Consider the following 12,351-nt stretch of genomic DNA (forward strand, 5'->3'; position numbering starts at 1 on the left):
ATTGGGAGAAATTGGGATGGGCCATCTTGAAAAGTAGAATTCATAATACTTTGGGATGGATGGAGTTGACAATTACAGTTCCTTCATAAATGTAACCTATTCTTGCAATCTCTGATTCCTTAATTAGTTTGGTTGCCTAATAAGCTATACAATTTGGAGGGAAAGAAATTTAACAATGTAATCTAACGAGTATTAGGATCTTATTAGAATTTATCGAGAGGAAAGTTGTTTGACTTAGAGCTTACTCGATTTTTAATATTGACGAAGCGGGAGCTATAAAACATTCACGAAGAACCAAGAACAACTTTGAATCCACAAAGTTAAGAGAGATTTGTGGAGAAATCTGATATTTTATTAATATAATCGAATGAATGATTTTGCACTCTACAATACAAATATTTATAATGAAAAAAAAAAAAAAAAAAAAAAAAAACCCCTAAACCATGAGGAAATAACATCATGAGAAAAGCATTTAACATAAGAAAACCAAATGTCAAAAGGAAACTAACTTAATATAAAAATTATGAAAAATAAAAAAAAAAAACCTAATTACTAAAAACTACTAAATATAAAAATTCAAAACAATCCGGACTTCGTTTCGACCTCCAACAAAAATCCCGAAATATTCAGCACTCTCCCTATAAGACTAAAAAATTCAATTTCGGAGTTCTAACCGAAGATATCAGCCTAAAAACATATGGCCCACTTGCCAAAGCTAGTGGGTTTTTCTCAATGGGTCATTTTCACTCAAAAACACACTCCTTATGGATCGAAAACAAACTTATCAAACTAACAAAAATTATCCTACATCAATCCCCGACTCCCCCGCCACTTCAAAAAAAAAAACATGTCCTTGAGTTTGGGTGCGAATAATGTGTAGCCTTGCCTTGCACAAAAGCATATTGTTCATTGCCATGAGAACCAACAAAATACGACACCAATATCTTCACTGGCACTTTTTAGAATAAAAACTTCTTCACTTACAATCGGCTCACATGATGATTCTTCACCAATTTGGTGTCCAAATATTTCCATACTGTCTTGGACATGCAATTTAGAAAATTTCATTAATCTCATCATCAACTAATTCATGTTTCTCTCTTTCGACATCAAAAATTTTGACACGTACTATCTTCTTCTTTTGTTATGCTAATGACCTTTTCTTTTTCTACCAACTTGTGCAACAGAATTGATATTTTCACATCCTTAATTTCATTTTCAACTACAATAGGTGAAGCAACAGAATAATTTTTCTCTTGATCAATCTCGATAAAATCAATTGTCACTTCAACAAATTTATAATTATCCTTGATGTCATTATTTTTATAACACAATCCTCCATAGAGTCATTGACAAATGGACTCTCTTTCCTAACATTATGATATTTTTAATACATCATCTGCTCAGAATTTTGCGGTAGGAATCCAGCCTTCAACAGCCGTTTCATCTTGTACCACGACCACGCAGGTTGTTTTTCTTGCCTCCTCTGATTATTATGTGTTTGTTCTGACCAAGCTAAAGCATATCCTTTAAACTTAAAGGTAACAAGAAAAACTCTGGATATCTATAATTTCTGTTGCGTACATATCGACCTCGTTGATCCATCACAATTCCTCTGAAATCGAAGTCCTCATCATCATGTTTGGGTTGGTTGCTAGACATATCGGCAGCATGATCCTGAACTGAACCACGAACCTAGTTTCCACCAATTCTAAAACTAGTTGCCACAAACTGTTCTTGAGTATGCATGGCTGCCCAAAGGACCTTCATTCTACAATAGTCGTCGCCAAAATGGGTACTACCAAAATGACCAATCACCATTAAACCAGGATAAAACAGGGCTTAGATCGATACCAACTAACGGAGTAGAATCTATAAAACGTCCATGAAGGAACAAGAATAACTTTGAATCCACAAAGTTAACAAAGATTTACAGAAAAATATGAAATTTTATTAATAATCAAATGAATGCTCTTCAGTTCATATATTTATAATTGAAAAAACCATAAACTATAAGGAAACTAGCCACATCACGAAACTTAATATCAAAAATAAACTAGCAGTAAAAAAAATAAGTCTAAAAATCGAAATTCTCCAAAAATTTAGAAAAAAAAAAAAAAAAAAAAAAAAAAAAAAAAAAAAAAAGGAAGAAGAAGAAGAAGATACCTAATCACTAAGAACTAATAAATATAAATATTTCAAAACAATCTGACTTCATTTCGACCTCTAATAAAAATTCCAATTTATTTAGCAGTTTCCCTACAAGACTAAAAAAATGCAATTTCAGAGTCCGAAACGAAGATATTCAGTCAAAAATGACATAGCCCACTAACTTTGGATTGTTTCTACTTAGGAAAAAAAAAAAAAAAAAACACTCGTTTTGATTCAAAAAAAGATTTATCGAACTGACAAAAATTCTGTCTTACATCAAATTTGAAGGTTTCTCAATCTAATAAGTGGTTAAGCAAGGAAAAGGATTTGTGTAATACCCCTAATTTTAAAAGGATAGTCTTGGTATTTTAATTATTGTTTTATTGTATTTTATGTGATTATTTGGCTTATTTGTTAATTGTTTTAATTTGTTATTTGATTTAATTGTTTAATTATATGTCATATGTTTAAATTGCATTAATGGATTTCTTATTTTCAGTAATTGAATTGTTTTATTTAATTGTCTTTTGTATGTTCTTTAATTGGATTAATTTAGTAATTATTAATTTTATTATATATAATTTAAATGAGTTTTTTAAATTACGTTAATTAACTAGGGTCCTCTAGGAAGTCAGTATGTGTAGTCGTCATGGATTATCTTAGGTTGCTCTATGGGCCGACTAAGATCGACATTAGGGCTCTATCTCTAATCATACAGGGAATACGGTTTTATTTAAGTCTCTATATATATAGAACAGTATATCGACTTAGGGTTTTAGAATACACAACCTTTGTTCACATATCAAAGTTACAGAGAGAAACAGAGAGGGGTTTTGAGCAAACAGAGTACGTTCGGTGAGGGTTTCGACTGCGGCTTAAAGGTCAGACCTAGGAGAAGGGAGGAGCAGAAGTAATAGGAGGCTAGACAGTATTGCAGTGTTGCCGGAAACGTGGACACAACACTGGGATTTCATAACTGAAATCACAGGCAAGTTATTTTCTTCCTCTTTCCCGTTGGCTCGTGTTCTATGCACCTAAATAGTCTCTAAGGTTTAATTGATCATTAATTGAGATTTACATGTATATTATATGCTATATTGATGATCTGTATGTGTTAAAATCTATTCTGTTACAGCTCGTGCATGTCTGGTTTCAGTTTTGTTTCTTAAAGCATGTTAAGTCTGTAGAAATTTTAATCTCTGTAATTGATTCCAACTACTGTAAACACACCATTGGGATGTTACTGGGTATTAATAAGACTCTTAGGAATAGTTTTAAAACCAAACAGAAAGGCTGGAAGTGGCTGGAGTCGAAGACGATAGTCGGAAGTAGCAGACAGCTCTCAGAGAGGGAGATAGCCGGTTCCATGGAGGAGGGAGACGGCTCCCCCCAAGTGTAGAGCCGGCTCTACCCTTCTAGAGGCGGCTCCAATAAATATTGGAGCCTGCTCCACCAATTTTTGGAGCCTGCTCTACAAGTTTAAGAGCCGGCTCCCTTATTTTCGTAAAATCTGGACCTTTAGGTACTGTTTGGGACTAGTTTGGTATTCTAAAATAATTTTTGGAAGTGTATTAAGGGTTTTAAATATAATTTCATGAATTATTAAAACCTTAGATGGCATAAATTATACCCGTAGGCTAATGGATGGAACAGTAGAAAAGTATACAAATTTTTACGCTATTAACGGATGGAAGGCAAATTGATTACTTAACTAAATTTTAGCAATTTAATGGGATATAGTATGATTATAAAACATATTTTAAGTGCATGATGGGGTCATCTATTTGTTGGTTTTGATCTATGCATGCTCTGAATGTTAATTGTTGAAATATTAAATTCTTTTCTACAATTACATGGATTGCCGTCTAGATTTTAATTGCTGAAATACTAGACATTCTTCTACAAATATTTGGATAATGGTTTTGGATTGTAAATTGCTAAACTATTATTTATGTGTTGTAATTTACATGGATATGGAGGATTGTATGTACCAGTATGGGACGGTGACATACTAGGGACGGTTTAGCTCAAAACGCTAAGTTGAACGACTTACGGGATTGGTTGGTTGTAGTTAAGTCATATCAACTGAATAAGTTGAGTGACTAACTGGATTATGTTTTGTATGTCACCTCAGTGAATAATTGAATGACATACTCTGGTTTTGGATGGACTTTAAATATATGGTTATGGTACCACGAGATGAGCTTGAGTCTTAGGCTCGTTGGTTAGGGTGCGTATATGTAGTGGATGTGTAGTTGGCTATGGTAGGTTGAGGTGTACCCTGTTAAGTCTATGTACTCATGCCCACCTATGGGTACGTTTTCACATGTTGCCTTCTATTCAGGTTGAGACCCCTATTGTAGTCCAGTGAATGTCCCTTAGTGTGGATATATATATACTTATGGACTAAATAGGTATTGTGAGGTATTTAGGTTGTATCTGCGTATCGGGTCATTGTATGGATTGCAGTTAGATTAGAACTTGTTCGTGGGCCTGACCCACTCTTTAATTCTTTTCAGGTACAGGATGGTTCCAGCCTTAGAGCTTGATCGTGCTTGTCGAGGACAGTCTCTCATTCATTTGCTTACGTAGGGCTTCTCTTGATGTTCTAGTTTGTTTTATTTTCAGTATTTAGTTCAGATGGGATTTTTGTTTAGGGGTCCATTAGATGGATTCCCAAGTTGTACTTTTGGCGATTTTAGAGATTTGGAGTTTTATTATTCAGTATTATTTGGAAGATTTTATATTTCATAATTCTTTCAGCTTGGTTATTTAAATTCTTAATTCTTTTTATATTCTGTGTTCATTTTAAAATATTAATTGTTTGATATTTCCTCGGGTTTTGGGCTTGGGCCTGATCAACCCATGTCTCAAATCCGAAGGGTATCACAATTTGCGTGAACCCTTTGTTGCAGTACATTGAGAATTACAAGTATATTGATAATCGGGAAATTGAATGATTGGTAGGTGTCTCGTTGTTGTGTCAGAAATTGGCTAATAACACTCTTCTTCTTTATTTCTTCTGAGCAATCAATAATGACAATTACTGTAACATAGGTTATGTAGTCTCATATTTCAAGTTCCAGCCTTAAATATGTGATGTTTAAGGTTTTTTTTTTTTTTTTTTTTTTTTAAGTAATGTATAAGTTTAACATATCACTATGAGTTTACGTCTTAGACCATCCACACTGGGCTAGCCTAATGGCCCTTTCAGCGAGGAGCAGCCTAAACGTGCCTATAGCGAGCTGGCGATAATTGGGCGGGCTCACATAGGCTCACGGAATACCACGAGCCCAAGCCCGATCAAGGTAATTTTTTTTTGTTTTGGTCTTTTCCTTTGCCAAACCCCATCGTTTTGTGCAAAGTTTTTTTCGCTTTTAAATTTCAGACTGCAACAATTAGCTATTTGGCCGCTTGATTTTTTTAGAAAAAACCAAAAATAGATTATTTGAGCTCATTTTTTTAATAAAATAAAATTCATTAAATAAAAAATATATTGTTTAGGCACTGTTTGCCCAAAAAAAATTTTAATTTGGGCCAAAAATAAATTAAAAAACCTTTTTTTTCCCCTTAAAAATTGATTTTTATAAACTTTTTTGGCTTTAAATTTTAAATTTCTGTCACAAATAGTGCATCTGGTCGTTAAGACACTGTTTGGCTGATATAAACAACGCATTAACGACTATAATTTTTTTTTAAATTTTCTCAAAAGATTAAAAATTAAAAAATCATTCATCTTCTATAAAAACTCCAACTCATACCATCATTCATCACATCTAACCCATTATTATTATCTACCATTCAAGTTATTTCTTCTTCTATTTTTTCAATATTAGCTATTATTTTCAAACTCATTTCGATTCCATGAATCATCAACATCCATTTTATTACAACACCCAATTCAACTCATCAAACGATGAGTTTTTGTCATTTCCCAAAAACAATATCGATTTGTCTTCATAGTCAGAACTACATTCTAATTATTATGAATGAGAATCTGAATTTCCTTCTCATCAACCATCCCAACCTTCTCATCAATATTGTGGTACTAGTGTACCATAATCAAATAACTCACAACCTTTGACAAAACAACCGATTATCCAAAATGAAAATGGTCCAAGGCCGAAAATGAGACTTTATGTTGGAAGTGGATGTCCATTATCTCTGATGCAATTACGAGCAGACCAAAATAAGAAGAAGCTATGGGAGCAAATCCTAGAACGTTTTGTACAACATATTGGTGTTCTAACTTCCCAAAAGTGCAGGAGCTTTGATGAATCGTTGGCCCACCATCTAACAAAAAATCAATAAATTTTTCGGGTGCATGACTAACATCGAAATGAATCGTCGCAACGGTCTCGGCACTGATGATATGGTGAGTTATTTATTGTTTAAATATAACTCAAAAATATTTTAAACAGTCGGTTTTTTATTTTTGTGTTAATTTTCTTGTGTAGATTATAGCAGCTAAAGACCTGTTTCGAAAGTTGCTAACAAATCTTGAAGCATAACAATAAATGGCATTCACATTATGCCGAACAAGTAGGAAAAAAAAAATGTTGCAAAAGAAGAGTGAATTCGACTTTGACATTAATGAGTATGTTGGGCACTCATTACCATCTACTCCGTCAAGTCATGCAGCCACAGCAGATAGAGCTTCAACTGAAGAATCACCACACATGGGGGAAAATAATTCGCCCGGTATGGAAGAATATCAACAATTACAACGACCAGGAAGAAAAGTGACGAAGTAGTGCTGAGCAAAAAATAATTTAGCATTTGAATTGCAAAATTCATTCGTTACCAATTTTAATGACCTCAAATGCCGTTATGAGAGTCGTCAGGAGAAAATAAAGGATGTCCAAGTGGCACAAAAGGTAAGAAAAGCGGAGAAAGAGAAGACGAGGTAGCTAAAGATTCAAGAAAAACAAAGAGCTGAAGAGAACGAGATCATGTTAACATATCCAAATTCAGCACCAACAGAAGCGGGGAAAATTTGGATTATTACATGACAAAATGAGATATTGGAATTTTTGTATTCACGGTTAGTCTTAAAGTTCCATAGGATTTTGTAATCCTTAGTCTATTTATTTTCTTATTCCAATTTAGGATATTGTATTGTTTAAATTTTTTCTTAATTGTTTTGTTTAATTTTTTTTTAATCCATAATAGATAATGTATTGTTTAAAGTTATATTATCAATCCTAACTTTTTTAATAATTTGCAAAAATATTGTTTGATTGAAAAATATTACCATTGAAAAACAATTTCATCATTTTAAATATTAAAAAATCATTACATAATAAAATTCTAGTACATGAAATATAGTCGTTACAAATATAACCGTTATGAATATAGTCATTAGAAAAAATATAAAAAAAATTATTTAATTTTTTTTATTTTTTATAGAGAGCGAAAATCCAGAAAGCCTGATAGAGTGCCGGTTTTTGAAGAGGGAAAACTGCTGACATGGCTTTTGGAATTGCGACTCTTGGAAAAGTTGAAGTGTCATTTTTGGAAAGCCAAAATTCGAAAAGGCTAGAGCGGATGCCCTTAGTGGCAAGTATTTTCTATTCATAATTTTGGTGTGGTACATTCAAAGTGATAGTGGGGTAAGTGAGTCTATTCAACTCACAAAAACAAGGAGTGAATGGGTAAATTATTATATGGTCTGGGACTATTAGTATTGGCCAATTATTAATTGACACACAAGTTAAATAAAAATGGCAAGTTTACATTCATATTCGTTAGTGATCGATCGGAACCACGTAATATCATGCAATAATTTCTAAAAACAGCAAAGAGGGTTGGAGTAGAAAAAAAACTTGGTTGCCCCTATGGAATCGTGCAATGAGCGTATTGGACCATTCATTATCGCGCATGCAATACACAAACGGTTTCAATGTACTTGTTACACAATGCAACGGGCACAACCAATTTTTGTTTTTTCCATGAGGTGGGAGTTGGAGCCCTCGGTCTCCAAGTAGCTGACCTACTTAAATTTCCTGCAGGAAAAATGCAGGTAGTAGCTATAGTTGCTGTGACTAAACTTAATTGGCTGATTTTAGTATTGAAGTAAGATTGCAACGTACAGGTAATGAGACAAAAATATTAATTGAGTGAGCGCACATGGTTTTTCACCTTCAGGTTGCATTTCAAAGGGATTGGACTGGTTAAATCCTAGCCATTCTTATTCTGTTTTCAGCTCTGGTTTTGTTTTTCCGCCTGACGAATTATTTATTTTTTAACATCTTCTTAACAAATTAAGAGAGGAAGAATTAAATGTTGATAGAGTATTAAGTACCTAAATAAATGTGCCCGTTATATATATATATATATATGTTGATAGAGTATTAAGTACCTAAATAAATGTGCCCGTTATATATATATATATATATATATACTCCGTATTATTAATTTTTTTTTTTTGGCAGTGTGTTCCTCCCTCACTTGAAATCCTAGTTCCGTCACTAGCCTTACCCACGTGATATAGTTGATATATATATATATAACAACTATAAAATTTAAAAAGACAAAAAAAAAAAAAAAATTATTAAAATATAAAAGAAAAATAAAAATGAAAAAACTTTAATAGAAAATAGTTAAAAAGTTTCAATTGAGAAAGAAAAATTTAACTTTTTCTATTAAGGAAATTTAAAAAATGTGAAGAGTAAAAGAAAAAAATAAAATAAATTAAGAATATAATTTTAAGAATTACAAATTTAAGAAGGGACACTATATAAATTTTGTCATATATATGAAATTTTTTTAAAAAATTATCACATATATTATAAGTTACGGCTAATTTAGGAGGGCACGTGTTCCCTACGTCTTCATTGATTCTGCCCCTGAATAAGACAGTATAAATATGCATACTTAAACAACGACAAGTAGTTCGAAAGTTTAATGATATTTAACCATTTGTTTCTTTTTCGTCCTTTTTTCGTTAGCTTTTCTTATCCTCTTAGACTGTCTGTCCCTATATTTTAACTTTCACTGTCTCTTTCTCTCTCTCAAAAGTCTTTCCTATTTTTTTTTTTTTTTCTTCTTCTTTCCAGCATACTTCTTGTTTCAGTAAAAGGAGTAATTATAGAACAATTGAATTCTAGTGCTTAATATATTACTAAATCTGAAATGTAATGTACATTTATTTTCTTACCTAAAAAAGCTAATTAAGTCTAGGTTTTCTGAATTATTAAAATAATATATTAATTAATACAGGGACAGGATGTTGCACCAAACTTCTTTATCTTCAGTCATAATAGAACAACAATGAATGCAACACTTCTCTCAAGGTCTATCATTTCATTTTTGTAACTTTTTTGTGTGGTAAAAACTCAGGAGTCTCTAGTTTTCTCTCTTTTCTCAGCTCATCTCTCAATTCTTCAAAACTTGTTCTCAAATGGATAGTCAGCTTCATGTGTTCTTCTTTCCATTCATGGCACATGGCCACATGATACCAACTCTGGACATGGCCAAACTATTCGCTTCACGCGGTGTCAAAACAACCATAATCACCACTCCTCTTAATGCCCCTATCTTCACCAAATCAATCCAAACAACCAAGAATTTGGGTACCCAAATCTCTATCCGTGTCATCGAATTCCCTGCAGTGGAGGCTGGCTTGCCTGAAGGATGCGAAAATGTCGATCAACTCCACTCCGAAGATATGCTTGCCAACTTCTTCAAGGCCATCACCATGCTCCAAGAACCAATCGAGCATGTCCTACAAGAAGGCCGTCCTGATTGCCTTGTTGCGGACATTTTCTTCCCTTGGGCAACCGATGTTGCAGCCAAATTCAACATTCCTAGACTTACTTTTCATGGAAGCGGTTTTTTTGCTCTATGTGCCTCGGAGCACTTGAGACTTTACAAGCCTCAGAAGAAAACCGTCTCATCAGACTCCGAACCCTTCATCGTGCCTAACCTTCCTCATGAGGTCAAGTTAACTAGATTGCAACTGGGAGATCATGACAAAGAAGATATTGAGACAGACTTTAGCAAGTTTTTGGATAAAGCTACAGAGTCTGAGATGAGAAGCTTTGGAATTGTAGTTAACAGCTTCTACGAGCTTGAACCGGCTTATGCTGATCATTACAGGAGTGTTTTGGGTAGGAAGGCGTGGCACATAGGTCCGTTGTCGCTGTGCAATAGACAAGTTGAAGACAAAGCACAAAGAGGGAAAGAAACATCCTTTGACAAACGCGAGTGTTTGAAATGGCTGGATTCAAAAACTCCCAATTCAATTGTTTATCTATGTTTCGGGACTGTGGCCAACTTTGCTGCGTCCCAGTTATATGAGATTGCGATGGGAATTGAAGCTTCTGGACAACAATTCATTTGGGTTGTGAGGGGAGCTAAGAATGAAGACGACAATGAAAATTGGTTGCCGGAAGGATTTGAAGAGAGAACGAAAGGTAAGGGCCTAATCATAAGAGGATGGGCACCTCAAGTGTTGATTCTTGATCATGACGCAGTGGGAGGTTTTGTGACTCACTGTGGATGGAACTCGACCCTTGAAGGGGTGTCTGCTGGAGTGCCAATGGTGACTTGGCCGCTGTTTGCAGAGCAGTTCTTTAATGAGAAGTTGGTAACAGGGATTTTGGGAATAGGGGTTGGTGTTGGTGCTCAGCAATGGAAGAGAGTGGCAAGCGACGGTGTGAAAAGAGATGCGATAGAGAAGGCGGTGAAGGAGATTATGGTGGGTGAAGAAGCTGAGGAGAGGAGAAGAAGAGCAAGGACACTCAAGGAGATGTCATGGAAGGCTGTTGAAGAAGGTGGATCATCGTACACTGATTTGAATGCTTTGATAAAAGAACTGAGTGCTCATCGCTCTTGAAGCAAGCAAGAACATATAAAAACCAGACCAGCACATGTCATTTATAATTTTTCTTTGTATTATTACATGATGTTGTCGTTGAACCAAAATCCTCAAAGGTGCCTCTGGGATGATGGAGGGCTAGGAAGCTTAGGATCAATTCAGCAACAGATGGGACCTTTTGCTACGTTGATCATAGTCATCTGCAGTGCACTGCACTGAAGTGACTTCGATTCGTTGTTTTTAATTTTTGAATTTAATTATTTATAATTGTTCTTTGTATTATTACATGACGTTGTCGTTGAACCAAAATCCTCAAAGGTGCTCCTGGGATGATGGAGAGCTAGGAAGTCTAGGATCAATTCAGCAATAGAAGGGACCTTCTGCTACGTTGATCATAGTCATCTGCACTGCACGGCACTAAAGAGGATTTTGATTCATTGTTGTTTGTTTTTGAATTTAATTCAAGCAATTTGAAACTAATATATGGACATTGGCATTAAATTTTTCAGTGATTCTTGTAATGCTAATGGCAATATTACTCCAGGTTGCAAAACATGCAGTAGTCTATTGAACACTAAGAAGGCAAAAAAATTGCTAGAAAATTGGGTGAGCTGGCAGGGTAGGCCTTGGTAAATGCTAAGAAGCATTCTTTGCTTTTACTTTTATAGGTTACCTATCTTTACTGGTATGCGTACCACAATTGCATCAAAGATAATGATGAACCTTTTTGTTTTTTTTACTTTGGTAAGAAACATACTTTTACTTTGCTCCTGAACCCTCAATTTTTTATTTTGAAAGGCGTAAAAATATTACTAGACTACAGCTAATAGGTTTATTAAATGAATAATTTTTGTGTGATTCGAAACTAGATCCTACGTGGTGCTAAGGCTAAATTTAGCAAACCTTTATGTCTGTGTACCTCTAATTTTTTCAACTCTCCTATTCCGGAGTTAACTACCATTACCAACCGGACTTCTTCCATTGAAGAACTATTTCGCACACCCTTCACTATAGGTTACAAGAGCTAAAAGGTAGATTGCAACAAGATTTTCTGTCAATTGAGTAGAATGAGTTGATGGAAACACACAACCTATATACATATAGAAATTTCCAGTGCATAAGTTTACACAGTCAAGGACACTGCACTCTGAACACACTTGAGTAGAGGGAAGTAAAAGTTTTTTTTATAAAATCAATTATTGATGTTAGGTTTGAGAACACCGAACTTGAAATTGGTTGGTGTGCATTTGCATTTTTTTATATATTGTTATAATTTTCTTGGCTGATTTGGCTCCTTAGCTTGTCTCATCCTGTATACAGTTTTTTTTTCCCTATGTTTTTTTTGTTTTTTTGTTCAAAACATATGGTACCAAAGGATA

At 34.2% G+C, this 12,351-nt stretch overlaps 1 protein-coding gene across 1 annotated transcript; it reads left to right on the forward strand.

Moving 5' to 3' along the window:
* The first annotated feature begins 9,345 nt into the window (after positions 1-9,345).
* Positions 9,346-11,452, forward strand: LOC132300010 (scopoletin glucosyltransferase-like). Its single transcript, XM_059796936.1, has one exon. It carries the CDS (start codon positions 9,554-9,556, stop codon positions 10,988-10,990), a length of 1,437 nt encoding a protein of 478 aa, XP_059652919.1. The 5' UTR covers positions 9,346-9,553; the 3' UTR covers positions 10,991-11,452.
* The last annotated feature ends 899 nt before the right edge of the window (positions 11,453-12,351 follow it).

The sequence above is a fragment of the Cornus florida genome, unplaced genomic scaffold (assembly GCF_030987335.1).
Source record: "Cornus florida cultivar Cherokee Brave unplaced genomic scaffold, ASM3098733v1 CherokeeBrave_3.0.0_Hap2_Chr03, whole genome shotgun sequence".
Taxonomy (NCBI): Eukaryota; Viridiplantae; Streptophyta; class Magnoliopsida; order Cornales; family Cornaceae; genus Cornus; species Cornus florida.